We start from the raw sequence: 22,192 nt of genomic DNA, 5'->3' as shown, positions 1-22,192 counted from the left end.
GCAATCTTGCAGCTCAGTATTACTCTCAGCAACCAAGAGTTTCACTCCGATTAAAATAAACTGAGTCTGTTGCTGTCAGATATTATTCCTACACGGTCACAGCAAATACACCACTCCCACTTTCCTCCCATATTTCTCCAGGATTGGTTTGAGGAATCCTCCCCCCTGTTTCGGAGTCACACGTTCAATTATCAGCACAGAGTCCAAGAATGAACAGAACCTATTGGCTCATTCCACAGTTGCACACTTTAACTATGAAAGGCTCTTTACCATCAAAAGATACCGAGAGAAACAGCTGGTTTGGAAACATCAGTTTAATAGTTAGAGGTTGTAAAGTCAGTCTGGATTCCAGCGTTAGGCACTGGTGGAATCCCATCTGTTTTCCGTTCTGGTGCCCGTTCCTGCACTGCCTGTGGGCCTCATTCTCTCTGACCTTTCCCCCAGACCCACCTCCTTTGCTCAGACTCTGAAAAATTACAATTGGGCAAAGTTTCCATCGATTTTTGTCTTGGGAAGTAAACCTGATATCTGCGCATGCGCGACTCAGCTCCGCCCCCAGGGCTGATTGTTGGTGAGCAGAAGAGCGCATGCGCTCCACTCCCCCAGCTCGGCCTGTGGGCGCCATTCCCTTCGTGAGCGGAAGAAGATGGTTTAAAACAGCCTGGAATGGAGAGATCACGGCCCCCGGGGGAAGGGAGCAAAGAGCAGCCTCGTTACAGCAGCTCATCGCTTCAGGACCGTGTCCGCAGATGGGCTCAGAGATCGGCATTGAGTCCGCGGGAACGGCAGGGAGAGTTTGGGGGCTGTTTGTGAGAGGCGGAGTGGTTCAGGAACTGGTCCCGCAACATTGAGTGAGCGGGGGAAGGGAGAGGTCATTCTCGGGCTGTTTGTGTACAGGGTGTGTCCAGGTGAAGGGAGAGAGAATGGGAAGAACCTGCTATTTAAAATCATTGCTGCTTTCTCTCCCCAAACCAGTAGTGAATGTTCCTGGTTTCGTTCCAGTCTCACCCTGTTTATTGTTATTGGACAGTGAAGAGTGGAAACAGAGCCGGACAGTAAGGATGTGGGGAGTTATACAAAGAGCATCTATTGCAGGCACCAGGTGAGAAGTGTGAAGGACACATTTTAAACAGCGGTTGTTTGGTTTCGGTTGAACGGTTGATCCCATGGGAGACGGGATGAGAACCCTGACCTGGACAAAAGTCCCTGCCCCATCGGGCAGTCCCTTTCATTGACCAGTGGAGGCGTTGGGTTGTTTCTGGATGTCATTAAATTGTTTTAGCAAACCTGGTGTGCAGAAGCTGAGTGCTGCAGTACTGCAGTGGAATCAGACACTGACACTGTTTGTATGGCTGGTTTTCATAATGATTTTTAACAGAGATTAAATTGATCACTTTGTATTTTCCAACTCATGTCTTCTTCAATTACAAGAAATACTTTTTCTTTCTCCAGGCAAATCTTTGAAGGACCCAGAATAAATGTGATGTTTCCTCCACTCGAGGCACAAGGAAGAGTGCAGCCAGCTTCTCACACACAGTAGGTACATTATCACACACATTGCACGGAGGCACAGCAGGTCATCAGTTCCACAGTCTCAGACAGTAGAAGTAGTCAGTCCCACACTGATCCCAAGTACCACAGACACACTTTCAATTCAACAGTCAGAGGAGAGGCAGATGTTGTTTCCATTTCAACCCAACTCAGTACAACTGCCAGGTCGATCCATAAATCCCAGTCCAATATCACACCCACCATCAGATTGAAATGCAATGTGTCAATTTCCCAATAGTGTGGCCTAAGCTAGAAATTAAATAACAGATAGAACTGACACACGGTGTCCAATTGAAAGATACAGCATTAGCCCCAATAATGTAACCCAAGATTCATCTCAAATAACGAGTAGAACTCACACTCATTATGACATTAAAAGATGCAGTATCCATCACAATTCTGTAACCTGAGATACAAAGTACATACAAGTCCAAAACTCACATACAGTATCAGAGTGAGAGATTCTTAAAGACAGTATAACCTGAGAAACAAAATCAGATACCAGTTCAGAACTCACTCATTTTATGAAACTGAAAGTTACAATTTCAATTCGATTAGATCCAGAGCAACACATTACATAGAAGTGCTAAAGTCTCGTACAGTGACAACCTGAAAGATAGAGTAGCAATTGCATTAGTGCAGATTGAGCTACACCTTACAGAGCAATCCAAAAATCTCAGTTTGAGACTGAGATCCAGTATTAATTCCATTCGTGCTCGCTGTGATACAGGTTTAATATCGGTCCAAAAAGCACACAGTTTTTCTCATTAAAACCTGCAGCAAGAAATTCTAACGTGCACGATATTTACAAAATTAACTACTATGGGGAAAACTATTTATAGGTTTATATATACAAGATAGAGTTTCAAACACCAAACTGTCAACTGATCTCCAATTAAAATACAGACAAGGAATTAATCCAGACTTTTGTACTGTACCAGAGACTGACAGATCCTGAATGAATCCCAGATTCTCACTGTACCAGAGACTGACAGATACAGAATTAATCACACACGCATACATTACCAGGGACAGACAGAAACAGAAGCAATCTCACTCACACACATTACCAGAGGTTGAGAGACAGAATGAATCTCACTAACACACAGCACCAGACATAAATATACTGAATCAATCACACACTCACACACAGCACCAGAGACTGACAGATACAGAATGAATCTCACACTCACACACAGTCCGAGAGACTGACAGATACAGAATGAATCCCACACTCACACACAGTCCGAGAGACTGACAGATACAGAATGAATCTCACACCCACACACAGTACCAGAGACAGACAGATGCAGAATGAATCCCACACTCACATACAGTACCAGAGACTGACAGATACAGAATGAATCGCACACTCACACACATTACCAGAGGCTGAGAGAAACACAATGAATCTTACCAGCACACAGTACCAGAGACTTACAGATACAGTATGAATCCGACACTCACACACAGTACCAGAGACTGACGGATACAGAATGAATCCCACACTCACACACAGTATCAGAGACTGACAGATGCTGAGTTAAACCCACACTCGCTTATAGTACAGAGATTGACAGAAATAGAATGAATCGAGCACTCACATACATTACCAGAGATTGACAGATACAGAATGAATTCTACACTCATACATAACCAGAGATTGCCTATATAGAAAGAATCCCACACTCACATCCCGGACAAGAAACTGATAGAAAAATGATTAATCCCACACTCACAGAGAGTAGCAGACACTGTCAGGGTCAAAATGTACCACACATTCACACACAGGACCAGAAACTGACAAATACAGAATAAATCACACACTCACGCACAGGACCAGAGACTGAAAGATTCAGAATGAATCACACTGACACATAGAGTACCAGGGACTGACAGGCTTTGAATCAATCCCACACTCACACACAGTATCAGAGACTGACAGTAACCAGATGATTCCCTCGCTCATGTAGTGCACCAGAGACAGACAGATACAGAATGAATCTCACACTCACACAGAGTACCAGAGACTAACAGATACAGAATGAATCGCACACTCACACACAGTACCAGAGACTGACAGATACAGAATGTATCCCACACTGACACACAGGACCAGAGACTGACAGATTAAGAATGAATCTCACACTCACATACAGTACCAGAGACAGACAGATAGAGAATGAATCCCAAGCTCACAAACAGCACCAGAGAGAGACAGATACAGAATGAATCCCACACTCACACAGTACCTGAGACTGACAGATACAGAATGAATCCCACACTCACACACAGGACCAGAGACTGACAGATACAGAATGAATCCCACACTCAGACACAGTATTAGAGACGGACAGATCCAGAATGAATCCTACATTCGAACACAGTACAGGAGACTGACAGATACAGAATAAATCCCTCACTCACACACAGTACCAGAGACTGACAACTACAGAATTAACCCCACACTCTCACACAGTACCAGAGACTGACAGATACAGAATGAATCCCACACTCACACACAGCACCAGAGACTGACAGATACAGAATGAATCCCACACTCACACACAGCACCAGAGACTGAGAGATACAGAATGAATCCCACACTCACACACAGCACCAGAGACTGACAGATACAGAATGAATCCCACACTCACACACAGCACCAGAGACTGACAGATACAGAATGAATCCCACACTCACACACAGTCCGAGAGACTGACAGATACAGAATGAATCCCACACTCACGCACATCACCAGAAACTGTCAGAAATAGAATGAATCGAGCACTCACATACTTTACCAGAGATTGACAGATACAGAATGAATTCTACACTCATACATAACCAGCGATTGCCGAGATAGAAAGAATCCCACACTCACATCCCGGACAAGAAACTGATAGAAAAATGATTAATCCCACACTCACATACAGTAGCAGACATTGTCAGGTTCAAAATGTACGACACATTCACACATAGGACCAGAAACTGACAAATACAGAATAAATCACACACTCACGCACAGTACCAGAGACTGACAAATACAGAATGCACCCCACACTCACACACAGGACAAGAGACTGACAGATTTTGATTGAATCCCACATTCAAATACAGTACCAGAGACTGACAGATACAGAATGAATCTCACACTCACAGAGAGTACCAGAGACTAACAGATACAGAATGAATCGCACGCACACACACAGTACCACACACTGACAGATCCAGAATGAATCCCACACTCACACACAGGACAAGAGACTGACAGATTTAGATTGAATCCCACATTCAAATACAGTACCAGAGACAGACAGATACAGAATGAATCCCACACTCACACACAGTACCAGAGACGGACAGATCCAGAAGGAATCCCACATTCACACACAGGACAAGAGACTGAGAGATTTAGAATGAATCCCACATTCAAATACAGTTCCAGAGACTGATCGATACAGAATGAATGCCACACTCACACACAGCACCAGAGACTGACAGACACAGAATGAATCCCACACTCACACACAGTACCCGAGACTTGCAGACACAGAATGAATCCCACACTCACACACAGTACCCGAGACTTACAGACACAGAATGAATCCCACACTCACACACAGTACCAGAAACTGACAGATTCAGAATGAATCACACACTCACACACAGTACTAGAGACTGACAGATACAGAATGAATCCCACACTCACACAGTACCTGAGACTGACAGATACAGAATGAATCCCACAGTCACACACAGTACCAGAGACTGACAGATTCAGAATGAATCCCACTCACATACGGCACCAGAGACTGACAGATACAGAATTGCTGCTTTACTCTGTCATCATCCTTTGAATCTGGTAGATAAATTGAAAGAAAGTCAGTAAAACTACTCCATTTTAATGTTTGTCTCTGTTGAATTTACTGCCCAATAAAGTGAACTCGGATCCGGGGTCCGTTCAATTCCCTTTTGCTTTGCTATCGCTCTCATTCAGATTTACACCGCCCCTGGTTTTCCCGTGAATCACCACTTTCAGGGCTATGGATCAGAATTCAGTTCCTTCCTCTTTCTCACTGTGGAGCCAATCTCTGAAGTAATTAATTACTGATCTTAATATCCCGCATATTAGCAGCACGTTCCCCGCAGTGTCACAATCCAGAAAGAACGATTGGAGAAAAGAATTAGCTCATTTTCAGGCTTCGTCAATGATTCCGTTTTCAGGACACATGGTTCCTGTTCAGTCCCTGCAACGGAATCAATTGATAACCTGGAATTTGTTATTTTTACAGGTAGAAGTGAAATTTGTCCATATCAGCAATCTATGATTGGGGTTATATTCCGCAAGTTATAGACAATGTGTTTTTGAAACAGCGCTCGGAATTTGGGACGTGTAATACGGAATAACATTATTACAAAGAGATTTTAAGTCTTTGTGTAAAAACGACATGGCCGAGTAATTCACTTATTTCATACACTGAAATTGGCGGCCTTTTTCAAATTTTTAAAAATCGGTCAATTGTGGCCAATAATTTGTCCGTTTTCTTATTGTCGACTCTCCGATTGGTTATGGAAATTATTTTTCTAGCAAAGCAACCAATGAGAAGTAGCCCCAGTTTAGAGCTGGCTTTGCCAGTTGGGCCTGTGGTAATTCCAGGTCCCCAATGACTGAGCTCAAACGGTTCAATTTCACAAACCCTCTCAGTATCAGAGTCAGAAACAACCGTCAGAGGGAAAATCCATATCACAAGCTGGGCCCTTATCACAGCGGCTCAGCTCAACCTGTTCTCCCATGGAAACCCCCGGTCCCACATCACAATATCTGACTGATAAATAGAACCAAAACAGAGCGACTGGAGTGAAGGAACAATTCACTGAGTGGGGAATTCGGCTCGGGGTAAACTCACTTGTAACGTTCCCTGGACAATTCAGTGCACTCAATAAGGGAAAGTTCCCTCTCAGTAACCGGTGCCGCTCGCCGCCGATCCCACTTCACCGTACTGTGTGTCACAGAAAACTCTTTAATTATAAAACTATTCCCCAGCCCCACATAACCCCGCACCAGTTCCCAGGTCAGTGCTCTCTCTGTGAGGCGGTGGGTGGCTCTTAGAAGAGCCTTTGTTTTGTGTCCGGTTAGAAAGGGTCGAGTCGTTCAGCCGCCGAATCCATAGAGAATGCGGCCCTGCCGTTTCAGAGCGTACACCACATCCATGGCAGTGACCGTCTTGCGCTTGGCGTGTTCAGTGTAGGTGACCGCGTCCCTGATCACATTCTCCAGGAAAACCTTCCGCACCCCGCGGGTTTCCTCGTAGATCAGACCCGAGATCCGCTTGACACCGCCACGGCGAGCCAGGCGGCGGATTTTTTATTTTTTTTTCCAAAAAATATACTTTATTCATAAAATTTGCAGCAGTACATACAAAACAGTTGTCATATCACTTTCCAAACGTACACAATACAGATTATACAATTTGCAGGTTACGTTAAGTGCAGTACAATGAACACATTGGACATCATTGCAGTTCATGACACTCTAGGGTGTCTCATTGCATCATACTCAACACAGATTATTGCTTACAGATTCATTTCTGGTCCATTTCAGATTCATTACAGGTACATTACAGCAATTTGAATTTTACATTTTGCCCGAGGGGGTTTTTCCCTGATTGCAGCCCCTCGGTTTACAATGGCGGGAAGGCTCTAAACGGTTGCCTTTCCCCACAGGGCCTTTGCGGCGGCCGCACCCATCCTCAGTGCGTCCCTCAGCACGTAGTCCTGGACCTTGGAATGTGCCAGTCTGCAACACTCGGTCGAGGACAGCTCCTTGTGCTGGAAGACCAGCAAGTTTCGGGCAGACCGAGGGGCGTCTTTCACCGAGTTGATGGTCTTCCAGCAGCAGCTGATGTCCGTCTCAGTGTGCGTCCCCGGGAACAGCCCGTAGAGCACAGAAACCTGTGTTACGGAACTGCTCGGGACGAACCTGGACAGATACCACTGCATCTCTCTCCAGACCTTCTTTGCAAAGGCACATTCCATAAGGAGATGGGTGACGGTCTCGTCTCCACCGCAGCCTCCTCTGGGACAGCGCGCGGTGGCGCTGAGAGCCCGGGAGTGCATGAAGGATCTGACGGGAAGGGCCCTTCTCACTACCAGCCAAGCTGGGTCTTGGTGCTTGTTTGAGAGCTCTGGCGATGAGGCGTTCTGCCAAATGACATTGACAGTCTGCTCGGGGAACCAACCGACAGGATCCACCATCTCCTTTTCCCTCAGGGTCTCGAGGACGTTACGTGCGGACCACTTGCTGATCGCCTTGTGGTCAAAGGTGTTTTCCTGCACAAACCTTTCCACGAAGCACAGGTGGGGCGGAACGGTCCAACTGGACGGAGCGTTCCGTGGCAGCGTGGCCAGGCCCATCCTTCTCAACACCGGGGACAGGTAGAACCTCAGCACGTATTGACACTTTGTGTTTGCGTACTGAGGGTCTATGCACAGCTTGATGCAGCCGCACACAAAGGTGGCCATCAGGATGAGGGCCACGTTGGGCACGCCTTTCCCCCCTTTCTCTGGAGATTTGTACATCGTGCCAGGCGGCGGATGGCTGGTTTGGTGATACCCTGGATGTTATCACGAAGCACTTTCCGGTGCCGCTTGGCTCCGCCTTTGCCCAGTCCTTTGCCTCCTTTACCTCTGCCAGACATGATGATTCTTCACTCAGATCGCTGCTGAATGAAAGACTCTCGCCTTTCTTCTGTATTTATCAAGCCCGCCCCGAACTGGTTGAGAAAGGCACATATCCGAGAGGGCGGGGAGGAGTGTTTGAATGACAGACAGAGCATGAAGTGCGGGAGAGGAGGAGACTGGCTTAGAATGACGGACAAGCGGACGTGAAACTTCAAGCTCCGCCTCCAGCATTTAGTTACCGTCCTTTATAAAATTTTCACCAGCCTCAAATAGGAAATACAAATTCAGACACAATCCTTACAGACTCCGGCTTGATATTCAAGGATTTCCAGAAAAAAAGGCGGAATATATAATTTAAATTCAATAAATGAGGCACACTACAGTTCCAATACAATCACTATCATAATAAAATCAATCAATGCCGCTACGGAACCGTTGGAAGAGGGACAGTTTTAGTTTCAGATTTGTAGCTGACAGGAGGCGCCCAATAGTCCAATAAACATAAATCGGTGTGGAAGGCACTCTATACATTTCCGTACTTCGGTCAGTATGGGACTGGATAGAATCAGGCACTGGGATGGATGGAGAATGATCCTGTGTGGGGACTGGATAGATTCAGGTCCTGGGATGGACAGAGACAGTTCCTGTGTGGGTACAATGTGTTTATTGGAGCTGAAGTCATTGGGACTGGACAGAATCAGGGAACGGAATGGACAGACCCAGGTCTTGTGTGGGGACTGGATAGATTCAGGTATTGGATGGACAGACCCAGGTCCTGTGAGGGGACTGCATAGATTCAGGGGCCGGGATGGACAGACCCAAGTCCTGTGTGGGGACTGGATAGATTTAGGGACCGGAATGGACAGAGACAGTTCCTGTGTGGGTACAATGTGTTTAATCAGAGCTGAGGTCATTGGGGACTGGATAGATTCAGGGACATGGATGGATGGAGATTGGTCATTTGTGGCTATTATGAATTGAATTAGAGCTGGAGTCAGTGTGAAATTGGATCGATTCAGGTACCGGGATGGACAGACCCCGGTCCTGTCGAGGGATTGGATAGATTCAGGGACCGGGATGGACAGACACAGGTCCTGTTTCGGGACTGGATCGATTCAGGGACCGGGATGGACAGACCCAGGTCCTGTCGAGGGATTGGATAGATTCAAGGGCCGGGATGGACAGACCCAGGTCCTGTCGATTGATTGGATAGATTCAGGGAACGGGATGGACAGACCCAGGTCCTGTGTGGGGACTGGATAGATTCAGGGACCGGGATGGACAGACCCAGGTCCTGTCGAGGGACTGCATAGATTCAGGGGCCGGGATGGACAGACCCAGGTCCTGTTTGGGGACTGGATAGATTCAGGGACCGGGATGGACAGAGACTTGTCCCTGGCCACTGTGTGAGCCGGAATATTACCGTTCGTAACCTTTGTGTCCTATCTGACCCTGAGATGAGCATCCAACCACATATCCGCTCGATCACCAAGACCTAATTCCACCTATGAAACATCGCGCGTCACCGCCCCTGCCTCAGCTGATCTGGTGCTGAAACCCTCATCCATTCCCTTGATACCTCCAGACTTGGCTATTCCAATGCTCTCCTGGTCAGCTTCCTATCTTCCTTCCTCTGTAAACATGAACTCCTCCAAATCGCGGTTGTCCTATTCTAACTCCCTCCAACTCCCGTTGACCTGTCACCCATATGTTCGGTGACTTACATTTGCTCCCATTCCTTTAACCGCGATAGTGATGTAATATATTAACTTCGACCGGGGATAACTGTGATCAATAGGTCAGGCTCTTCAGACAGTAACCAGCCCTTTCACAGATACAGTGGGTGGCTCTGAAAAGAGCCTTTGGGTTTATCAGATTAAATCTTGGCCGATTTACTTGCTCTTGGAGCTCACATTGCTGGTTTTCTTCGGCAGCAGCACGGCCTGGATATTCGGCAGCACCCCGCCCTGAGCGATGGTCACCCGTCCCAGCAGCTTGTTGAGCTCCTCGTCGTTGCGGATGGCCAGCTGCAGGTGTCTGGGGATGGTACGGGTCTTCTTATTGTCGCGGGCCGCGTTGCCGGCCAGCTCGAGGATTTCAGCCGTCAGATATTCGAGCACAGCAGCCAGATAGACCGGGGCTCCGGCACCCACACGTTCAGCATAGTTCCCCTTTCGCAGGATCCTGTGAACACGGCCCACAGGGAACTGCATTCCGGCCCGGGATGAGCGAGACTTGGCCTTGGCCCGAGCTTTACCGCCGGTTTTTCCTCTTCCAGCCATTTCCACAATCTCACAAACAATTTCACGATGAATGACGAAATCCTCCCGCACTCGCCCTTCTTATACCTTCTGGAGGAGTAAAGTGAGGGCACTTGTAATTGGTCAATCTGTTGTCAATCTCATTGGTTTAGCTAACATCCCAATCAGAGAGCTGTTTTATTCGCCAATCAATAGCCGGCAATGAGAAAAGGGCGGAAAATACCGAACTGAACCGTTTTTTTGAAATTTGAAAAGCCCGCCAAAATATTTGCAGCACAAGAAGCGGATTTAGTAAATAATGTCGCCTTAAGACAAAGATTTAAAAATCTCTCTGCTTATACTCTGTTATTCCACATTTCCCGTCAAAACTTCCTGAATCTTTAACAATCCGTTTAAAATCCGGCTCCATTCACCGTTCGCTTTCAATCCGGCGGGAATAAAGTCCCATTTTGTAACGGGACAGATTCCAGCTCAATCTTTGTAAAAGTAACAAACCACAGATTGTGGATTGATCCCTGTTCACAGGAGCTGCAGCGCGATCGAAACCGGAGCTGAGACTCCTGGTGTCAGAAGTCGAACAGTGACAGAGTCTTTCGACTTTTCTGTTCTCAGTGTGACGTCCCTTTCAGGGTTGCTGCATTTCAAAGGATTGCGGTTCTCAAAGTGATATTCCCGAATAATGAACAAACAAACGTGAAAAGGAGAAAGAAATGAAGTCTAATCCATTGCCTTGAGACGGCTCTGAAGGGGCAGATGTGGAGGAAGGGACGGAATATGAACGGGAATGAGAGGATCAGGGACACGTTTTTGGTTATTGGGATTAAATAGAAAGCGACACACAGATTATACATGGCAGTGATTATGAGAATCTTCCAGATTTCAAGAGAAATTACAAAAGCACAAGAGTTATAGAGAGACAGTTGGTATCAAACTATCTACAGTAAAATGATTCCATACAGAGGGGTCGGTACAGCTTCTCCAGAGAGACTGTGGGTGGCTCTTAAAAGAGCCTTTGTGTTTATTTTTTTTTCAGTACATTGTGGAGTTTTACTTGGAGCTGGTGTACTTGGTCACCGCCTTTGTCCCTTCCGACACGGCGTGTTTGGCCAGTTCTCCGGGCAGCAAAAGGCGCACTGCGGTCTGGATCTCCCGGGAGCTGATGGTGTGGCGTTTATTATAATGGGCCAGGCGGGAAGCCTCACCGGCGATGCGCTCGAAAATATCGTTCACAAAGGAGTTCATGATGCTCATGGCCTTGGAGGAGATGCCGGTGTCGGGGTGAACCTGCTTCATCACTTTGTAGACGTAGATGGAGTAACTCTCCTTCCTCGCCTTTCTCCGCTTCTTGCCGCCCTTGGCTGGTGCTTTACTCAAGCTTTTCTTGGCGCCCTTCTTAAGAGCTGCTTTCTTGTCCTCAGGCATTTTGAAAATCAATTTCAGACTCAGAAATGAACCAAATCCGCTCCGAGCTCAGATTAAAGAGGCAGCCCCACAGCCCTATGCTAATGAGGGATGAGGGAAGGCAATGATCGTGATTGGAACTGATGACACAATATTTTTCCTTTATCGATTTGATTGGATATCAGAAGAAACCAATCAGATTTAATACTTGCCACCAATCACAAACTCGCTCAAACTTCACGTTGTCCGGTTTCAGCAATTTGTTCCGAACTGTTGCAGTTCTGCTTCCGGCCAGTAGATGTCCCCAATCCCCGGGTCATTGAAGTTTGCAGATGAGAGAGGGACAGAAGATAAACTCTTTCTTCACATTATATTGCACGAGTGGTATTCAGAAAAACGGGGAATGGAAAACATTTTATTGGACAAAGCAGTAGTTGTAATGCTGTATTAAATGTTTGTAATTAATTTAGGGGGTATAGCCTATACTGAGGAAAAATACAAAAATAAAAAAAGAGTTTAATAAGCTTGCTGAAAGGCCGTGTAAATGGGCATTGAATTTCCATATTGAAAGGTGTGAGGTGGTGCATTTTGCTCGGGGGAATAAGGAGGCCACATACTGCTTGGAAAATAACAGGGGTGGAAGAGCAAAGGGATTTAGGGGTACAGATTGACAAATAATTAAAAGTAGCAACACAGGTTGATAAGGCCATAGAAAGCAAACACAGCACATTCTAGAGGAATAGAATTGAAAAGTAGACAAGTTATGTTGTACTGTAATTTAAACTGTCAAACCTTCTGCCAAACTATTAAACCTTCCCTTTCTGAAATCCGTGCTGACTCTTCGATATGATATTTTTGGTTTCTAGATGTTTTTCGATTGCATCAGTGAGTAAAAGATTCCGTGATCATTCCTACCACCGACCTTTAGTTAACTGGTCTTTAGTTCCCTGGATTTGATCTATCTCCTGTCTCAAAATATAAGAATTACATTAACTGTCATCCAGTCCTCTGGCACTATTCCTTTCTGCAATGATTTTTCCTATATATGCCTGTGCTATCTCTTCCCTTGTTTCATTTAATATGTGCGGATGCAATCCATCTGGACCAGGAGTTCTACCACCCTTTCCAACTTAAATGCCTTGATATCTTTATTGACCTCTTCCTCTAATATCATGTTCACCCTGTTAATCTCCCGGGTAAATACTGAGGGAAAGTAATAATTCAATATTTGTGGCATTTCGCTGACGTTACCTGTGAGTTTATCTTGTGAATCCCTTAGTGGCCCTCAAGATATTCTGATTTTCATTTTATTATTTTTGTGACTGTAGAATAATTTACTTTTACTTTTTATATTCCTTGATAATTTGATTTCGTGGTTCCTGTTTGCTTCCCTAATTGTTTTTGTGACTTCTTCCTAACCTCTTCCTATTCGCTTTTGCCATCCCCTTATTTAATATCTATGAATGAGAAATTCCACCAGCTTGTTGTGTCGGTTCAGGGGCTGATGTTTGGGAACGATTTATTGTCTGTGATTGAAGAGCCAGAAAACCAATTGGAGCAATTCAGTCCGAAATTCCACAGAAACACTCGATTTCTCCCTCCCAGTGAAATAAGGCACTATAATGGTGAGTATAGCAGCCTTCCAAGCAGTTAATTCCAACAGGTTTGAATCCCAGCACGCTGAATTCAGAAACACCAAGACTGGAACCGAATTTGATGATGTTCAGAGCGATAATGTTTCCAAACTTGTCCAATTTATATAAAAAATACTTTTAAATTTCATTTCTTCCCCCATAACGTTGAATTTAACTGTTCCTTTGTATTATTATTTGCCCTGATCTGTACGATGGATACAGGACACAATTGCCCGGATTTGTGAAATTAATTGATTTTCTGAAGTTTTTCCCTCTGCTGATTCCCGTTCCTTATTTACATTATGTCGGATTAACCTTTCTGATCTATAGAAGGGTCATTGACCTGAACCGTTAACCCGAGCTTCCCTTCTCCACAGATGCTGCCGGACCTGCTGAGTCTTTCCAGCATTTTCGGTTTTAATTTTTTCTATATTTTATCCCTTTCACTTTTGACGGTCGCCGTTGAAACTTTCAGATTTGCGCTCAGTTTTTATTTCTGTTTCAGTTCGGTTTATTTGAATTAATATAAATCGTGTCATAAGAAATCAGACAGAAATATTGTGCAATGTAGAGTGAAATATAATGGGGCAACTTTCGAACGATCAAAACAAAAACTTTATTATGAATCAATTGTCTAATTTTTCACTGACAAAATATGAAAAAAATACGAGAGCAAAAGTTACAGGGAGAAACTATTTCCTCACATTGAACATTGTCCTGAATCTGTAACAACGACAGATGATGTGAACTATTCCGCTCTGTTACAGTTCTCACTAATGTCCAGTAGATGTCAGACTGTATGAGAGCGTGGGATTAATTCTCTGTCTGTCAGTCAGTATGTTAGTGTGATATTCATTCTGTATCCGTCAGTCTCCAGTACAGTCTGTGAGTGTGGGATTCATTCTGTATCTGTCAGTCTCCAGTACAGTCTGTGAGTGTGGGATTCATTCTGTATCTGTCAGTCTCTTGTACTGTATGTAAGTGTGGGATTAATTCTGTATCTGTCAGTCTCTGGTGCTATCTGTGAGTGTGGGATTCATTCTGTATCTGTCAGTCTCTGCTACCGTGTGTGAGTTTGGGATTCATTCTGTATCTGTCAGTCTCTGGCACTGAATGTGAGTGTGGGATTCATTCTGTATCTGTCAGTCTCTGGTACTGTGTGTGAGTTTGGGATTCATTCAGTATCTGTCAGTCTCTGATACTGTCTGTGAATGTGGGATTCATTCTGTATCTGTCAATCTCTGGTTCTATCTGTGAGTTTGGGATTCATTCTGTGACTGTCAGTCTCTGGTATTTTATCTCAGTGGGGGATTCATCCTGTAACTCAGTCTCCGGGCAAAGTGCAAGTCTGGATTCGTTCTGTGTTCTTATTTCAGGTTACAGTAGAGTGCTTGAAACTGTTTGTTTAATTCATTGATATATACAAATCTTTTGTCTAGAATTAATTTGTCAATATGGATAAACTATTGGATTTTGTTTTCATCTAACAACGTGTGTGAGTTTTGTGGTAGGATTACATCTTAAACTCTGAAGATAATGTACATTTCAATCTTTTGCTGTGAAATTTTTGGACTCGTATTTATTGCGTAGCTCAGTCTGGGCTAATGGAATTGATATTGTTTCTTTCAGGCTGACACTGTATGAGATTTTTGACCTGGTATGTAATCTGTGGTTCTGTCTGTACAAATGGAATTGACACTCTAACTTTCAGTCAGACACTGCAAGAGATTTTTGGACTGGTTTGTAATGTGTAGCTTTGTCTACACTCATAGGATTCATATTGATTGTTTTAGTGTGATAATGTATGAGATTTTTGCACGGTATATAATGTGTAGCTCAGTCTGCACTGATGGAATTCATACTGTACCTTCCAGTCTGTTACTGTGTAATATATTTAGGCTGGTTTGTAAGGTGTCGTTCACTCTGCATTAATGGAATTTATACTGTATCTTTCAGTTTGACACTGAATGTAACTTTTGGACTGGTATCTAATGTATACCTCAGTCTGCACTCATGGGATTGATACTGTATCTTCCAGTCTGATACCGTGTGAGATTTTTGCACTGGTATGTTACGTGCAGATCAGTCTGAACTAATCAAATCGATACTGTATATTTCATTATGATACTGTACGTGATTTTTGGACAGGTATCTAATGTGAACCTCTGTCTGCAGTAAAGGAATTGATACTGTGCCTTTCAGTTTGACACAATGTGATTTTTGGACAGGTAACTAATGTGTACCTTAGCCTGCACTAATGGGATTGATACTGTATCTTCCAGTACGAGACTCTATGTGAATTTTGGACTGGTATATAATGTGTAGCTCAATCTGCACTGATGGAATTGATTCTGTATCTTTCAACCTGACACTGAGAATTTTGGACTGGTATGTGACGTGTAGCTCAGTCTGCACTAATGGGATTGATACTATATCTTTCAGTCTCATACTGCATGAGAATTTTGGACTGGTATCTAATGTGTACCTCAGTCTGCAGTAAAGGAATTGAAATGGACATTGCATTCAGACACTATGAGGTTTTTGGACAAATATGTAAGTCAAATTTGGGTAACATCTGAACTGGTATCTAATTTGTATCTCAGTGTACAATGTGGTCATAAATACTGCATCTTTAAACTCATAATGTGTGAGAGTTGTGGGCTGGTACTTAATTTGAATCTCGGGGTACATTATTGTGATTCATTCTGTACCTATCAATCGGTCCCATGTGTCAGTTCTAGCTGGGATTTAATTTGTAGCTAAGGCTGAACTAACGTGAGATTGACACAGAGCCTTTCAATCTGATACTGGGTGTGATTTTGGACTGGGAATTATTTATCTGCCGGTCAGCGGTACTGAGTTGTTGTGAATTGGAAATTCCGTCAGTCCCTCCTGCTCTGTTTGACTGCTGGATTGGGATGAGTATGGGACTGGCTATTTCTGCTGTCTGAGATTGTGGGACTGGTGACCTGTCCTTGTCTCTGTGCTCTGTGAGTGTTAATGTACCTACTGTGTGTGGGAAGGAGCTGGCTGCACTGACTGCTCCACGTGCCTCGGGTGGAGTAAACATCACATTGATTGTGGGTCCTTCAAGGATTTGCCTGCAGGAAGAAAAAATATCGCTTGTAACTTAACAACAGGTGAAGTCTAAAATACAAAAGTGATTAATTGAATCTCTTTGTTAATAATCATTGTAATATCCACAAATGAAAACCAGCGATACAAACAGTGTCAGTGTCTGACTCCACTGCAGTACTGCAGCACTCAGCTTCTGCAGACCAGGTGAGTTGGGCTGTTTTACAACAAATTAGTGACATCCAGACACAACACAACCCCTGCCCTGATCCATGAATGGGACTACCCGATGGGGCGGGAAACTTTGTACAGGTCAGGTTTCTAATCACCTCTCCCATGGGACTAACCATTAAACCGAAACAAAACAGCCACTGTTTAAAATTTGTCCTTCAAACAGCTCACCTGATGCCTGCAATAGATGTTCTTTTTCTAACTCCCCATATCCTTACTGTCCGGCTCTGTTCAATGTTCAATAACAAACACTAAAGGTTAATGGGCAGATATGAATAATCAGATTTAATTCCTGCCACCAATCACAAACACTCTCACACTGCACATTATCCGGTTTCAGCAATTTGTTCCGAATTGTTGCAGTTCTGCTTCCGGCCAGTAGATGTCCCCAAACCACGGGTCATTGAAGTTTGCAGATGAGAGAGGGACAGAAGATAAACTCATTCTTCACATTATATTGCACGAGTGGGATTTATAAAAACGAGGAATGGAGACGTGCTGCAAGTACATTTTGTTAGACCAAACATATTTGTAATGCTGTGTTAAATTCTTCTAATTAATTTAGGGGGTATTGTCTATTCTGAGGAAGACTGTGACAAAATAAGCATACAGAACGGCCGTGTAAATTCCCATTGAATTTCAATATAGAAAGGTGTGAGGTGGTGCGTTTCACTTGGGGGAATAAGGAGGCCATATACTGCTTGGAAAAGAAGAGTCTAAACGGGGTAGAGGAGCAATGTAAATCGTGTCCTGAGAAACCAGAGAGAAATACTGTGCAATGTACACTGAAATATAAAGGGGTAAATTCACAACTATCGAATGAGTAAAACAAAAACCTTATTATAAATCAATTGTCTTCATTTTTCACTATCACAATGTGCAAAAATACGAGAGTAATTGTTACAGACAGAGACATTCCTCACATTGCATTGTCCTGTTTCTGCAACCATGACAGATGATGTGAATTTGTTCCGTTCTTTTACAGTTCTCGCTTACGTCCAGTAGAGGTCAGTCTCTGGTACAGTGTATGAGAGTGGGGTTTATTCTGTATCTGTCTGTCTCTGGGACTGTGTGTGAGAGTGGGGTTTATTCTCTACCTGTCTGTCTCTGGTACTGTGCGTGAGTTTGGGATTCATTCTGTATCTATCAGTCTCCACTACTGAGTGTGAGCGTAGGGTATATTCTGCATCTGTCAGTCTAAGGTACTACATATAAGTGATGGATTCATTCTGTATCTGTCTATCTCTAGTACCTGTCAGTCTCTGGTACTGTCTGTGAGTGTTGGATTCATTCTGTATCTGTCCATCTCTAGTACCTGTCAGTCTCTGGTACTGTCTGTGAGTGTTGGATACATTCTATATCTGCCATTTTCTGCTATTTTATCTCAGTGTGGTATTCATTCTGTAATTCAGTCTCTGAGACAATGTGCAAGTCTGGATTCATTCTGTATTCTTATTTCAGATAAAAGTATCGGATTTGAAACTGTATTTTTAATACTTTAGAGTATATACAGTTCTTCGAATATTTAATTTGTTAATATGGATACACTTTCCGGTTTTCTTTAATCAAACAACGTGTGTGAGTTTTGGAGTAATGCCACATCTTAATCTCTGAACTTTATTGTGAATGATAATGTACTTTTCAGTCTGTTTCTGTTGAAATTACTGCACTGGTATGTAATGTGTAGCTCAGTCTGCAATAATGGGATTAAGTCTGTATCTGAGTCTAACACTATGAGATTTTAGGACTGGTATGTAATATGTAGCTCATCCTGCACTAAAGGAATTGATACTGTATCTTTAAGTCTGATATTGTATGAGATTTTTGGACTGGAATGTGATGTGTAGCTCAGTCTTCAATAATGGAAGTGATATTGAATCATTCAATCTGTTACTCTATGAGATTTTTGGACTGTTGAGTAACATATAGTTCAGTCTGTGCTAATGAATTTGATGTTGTATCTTTGAGTCTGATATATTATGAGATTCTTGGACTGCTATATAACGTGTGGCTCAGTCTGCACTCATGGAATCGATACTCTCTGTTTCAGTCGAATATTTTATGGGATTTTCAGTCTGGGATGTAATGTACAGCTCAGGCAGTGCTAATAGAATTGAAGCTGTATCTTCCAGTCTGATCTTTTATGAGGTTTTTGGACTAGTATATAATGTGTAGCTCAATCTGTACCAAAGGTATTGATAATGTTTATTTCAGTAAAATACTCTATGAGTATTTACCAATATATCTAATATGTAGCTCAGTCTGAACTAATGGAATTGATACAGTATCTTTCAATCTGACATTATGAGATCTTTGAACGGGTATGCAATGTGTAACTCAGTCTGCAGTAATGTGAGTGTGACATTCATTGTGTATCTGTCAATTTCTGGTACTGTGTGTTAGTGTGAGGTTCATTCTGTATCTGCCATCTCTGGTACTGTGTGTGAATGTGAGATTCATTCTGTATCTGGATGTAATTATTTTCTCAGATTACTTTATGGTATTCAATACTGTAGCTTTAATAACTCAATGTTTAAATAATATTTTTCATTATTTAATTGGTAAATTTGGATAAACTTCAGGATTTGTTGCTGGAGGTTTTAATCAGATAATTTGTGTGCTTTTGGACTACTATTATATCTGTATCTCTTTGAGTAATATTGTGAATGATAATATATCTTTCAAACTGACATGGTGACATTTTTGAATTGCTATATAATGTGTAGATCAGTCTGCACTAAATGAATTGATACTGCATTATTACATTTTATTTTGTAACATTTTTGGACTGGTATGTAGTGTGTATCTCAGTCTGTGCTGATAGCATTGATAATGTATCTTTAAATCTCATACTATGAGTGTAGTATAAACTGGTATCTAATTTGTTTCTCAGGTTATACTGTCACAGCATTTCTCAATCTGATACTATACATGAGTTTTGGACAGGTAATTTGTATTCGAATGGTACACTATTCGAATGGATACTGCATGTATTAAACTCACGTGTGTGTGTGAGTTCTGGGCTAGTATTCAATTGGAATCTCGGGGTATCTGGTATTTAATTCATGGCTAATGTTGCCCTTTTGTGAAATTGACAATCTGAAAGCGAGACTTTGGACTGGGATTTTTGTATCTACCTGTCAGCGGGACTGAGTTCGGGAGAAATGGAACAGAGTCTGCCTCACCTGTTCTGTTTGACTGTTGGATTGAAAATGTGTCTCTGGAACTTTGGGATCAGTGTGGGACTGACTACTTCTGCTGTCTGAGACTGTGGAACTGATGAGCTGTCTGTGTCTCCGTGCTCTGTGAGTGATAATATACATACTGTGTGTGAGAAGGAGTTGGCAGCACTGTTCCTTTGCCTCGGGTGGACGAAATTTCACATTGAATCTGGCTCCTTCAAGGGTTTGCCTGTAAAAAGAAACGTATCTCTTGTAACTCAAGAACAGTTGAGGTGGAAAATACAAAAGTGATCAATTTAAAATCTGTTAATAATTATTTTGAATATCCACAATTGAAAACCAGCGATACAAACAGTATCAGCATCTGACTACACTGCAATACTGCAGCACTCAGCTTCTGCAGAGCAGGTGTGTTGGGCTGTTTTATAACAATTTGGAGACATCCAGACACAACCCAACCCCTGCACTGGTCCATGAATGGGACTACCCGATGTTCGGGTCAGGTTTCTAAGCCCCTCACCCGGGGATTAACCGTTCAACTGAAAGCAAACAGCCGTTGTTTAAAATGTGTCCTTCAACTTCTCACCTGGTGCCTGCTCTTTTAATAACTCCCCACATCCTTACTGTCCGGCTCTGTTTCCACTCTTCACTGTCCAGGAACAATAAATGGGGTGAGACTGGAAATAAACCAGGAACATTCATCACTGGTTTGGGGAGAGAAAGAGGCAACGATTTCAAATAGCAGTTTCTTCCCATTCTCTCTCCCTTACCCTGGACACACCCTGTACACAAACAGCCAGAGAATCACCACTCCCTTCCCCCGCTCACTCGATGTTCCTGGACCAGTTCCTGATCCACTCTGCCTCTGACAAACAGCCCCCGGACTCCCCCTGACCTTCCCCCGGACTCAATGCCGATCTGAGCCCATCTGCGGACACGGTCCCGAAGCGATGAGCTGCTGTAACGAGGCTGCTCTTTGCTCCCTTCCCCCGGGGGCCGTGATCTCTCCATTCCCGCTGTTTTAAACCATCTTCTTCCGCTCACTGAGGGAATGGCGCCCACAGGCCGAGCTGGGGGAGGGGAGCGCGCATGCGCTCTTCTGTTCACCAACAACCAGCGCTGGGGGCTGGGCTGAATCACGCATGCGCAGATATCTGGTATAATTCCCAATACAAAAATCGATGGAAACTTTCCCCAATTGGAATTTTTCAGAGTCTGAGCAAAGGAAGTGGGGCTGGGGGAAAGGTCAGAGTGAATGGGGTCCACAGGCAGTGCAGGAACAGGCACCAGAATGGGAAAAAGATGGGATTCCACCAGTGCCTAACGCTGGAATCCAGACTGACTTTACAATCTCTAACTATTAAACGAGATGTTTCCATCCTTGCTGTTCCTGTCAATATCTTTTGATGGTAAAGAGCCTTTCATAGATAAAGTGGGCGGCTGTGTAATAAGCCAAAGGATCCAGTTCAATTTTGGCCCCTCTGCTGATAAATAAACGTGTGACTCCGAAACTGGAGGGAGGATTTCTCAAACCAATCCTGGAGAAACATGGGAGGAAAGTGGGAGTTGGTGTATTTGCTGGGACCGTGTAGGATTAATATCTGACAGCAACAGACCCAGATTAATTTAATCGGAGTGAAATTCTCGGTTACTAAGAGTAATATCGAACAGCCTTGAGCTGCAAAACTTCAGATGGTACAACAGGCAAAAGAGGGTTCAATGTGGCCCATTGTTTTTGTCACTCTGCACTGTCCCTGAGTGTGGGATTAATAGTGTGTCTGTCCCTTGTATAATATCAGTGAGAGATTAGATTGCATCTTCTGTCTCTCCAACGCGATCTTTCTGCATAAAACGGAACTTTACCGGTCAGTCTGGAACTAATACGGTTTACGTCTGTCTGTCACTGTGTCTCACCGCTCTCTGTCTCTCTCACCGTGTCTGCCTCCCTCTCTCTCGCTGGTGCTGAATATGAAGGTGGATATTGCTAGTGTGCGTGATTTAGACACTGATAGGAGTGTAAGACTGATACTGTTTCTCTCTCTCCAGTGCTGGACATGAAGGTGGGACGAAGGGGGAAGCCTGACGAAGGGGGAAGCCTCCGAAAGCTTGTGAATTTAAAATAAAATTGCTGGACTATAACTTGGTGTTGTAAAATTGTTTACAGATATAAAAC

At 43.7% G+C, this 22,192-nt stretch overlaps 1 protein-coding gene and 2 long non-coding RNA genes across 3 annotated transcripts; 1 reads left to right on the top strand and 2 right to left on the bottom strand.

Annotated features, from left to right (window-relative positions):
- Nucleotides 1-616: 616 nt before the first annotated feature.
- LOC137317942 (uncharacterized) lies at nucleotides 617-22,150 on the top strand. The gene is made up of 3 exons (XR_010961789.1): nucleotides 617-1,102; nucleotides 1,453-1,536; nucleotides 22,066-22,150. It is a non-coding gene; the product is annotated as an uncharacterized lncRNA (long non-coding RNA).
- LOC137317934 (histone H2A type 1-C-like) lies at nucleotides 10,143-10,517 on the bottom strand (the record flags this gene model as incomplete). The annotated part of the gene is made up of 1 exon (XM_067980936.1): nucleotides 10,143-10,517. A coding segment is annotated over exon 1 (375 nt), but the record flags the coding sequence as incomplete, so codon positions are not given.
- LOC137317936 (uncharacterized) lies at nucleotides 14,124-21,093 on the bottom strand. The gene is made up of 4 exons (XR_010961781.1): nucleotides 20,790-21,093; nucleotides 20,606-20,696; nucleotides 20,163-20,248; nucleotides 14,124-16,632 (listed from the first exon to the last, which is right to left on the bottom strand). It is a non-coding gene; the product is annotated as an uncharacterized lncRNA (long non-coding RNA).
- Nucleotides 22,151-22,192: the final 42 nt, after the last annotated feature.

Source organism: Heptranchias perlo, unplaced genomic scaffold, assembly GCF_035084215.1.
Source record: "Heptranchias perlo isolate sHepPer1 unplaced genomic scaffold, sHepPer1.hap1 HAP1_SCAFFOLD_64, whole genome shotgun sequence".
NCBI lineage: Eukaryota > Metazoa > Chordata > Chondrichthyes > Hexanchiformes > Hexanchidae > Heptranchias > Heptranchias perlo.
This window is presented reverse-complemented; position numbering and strand designations above follow the sequence as displayed.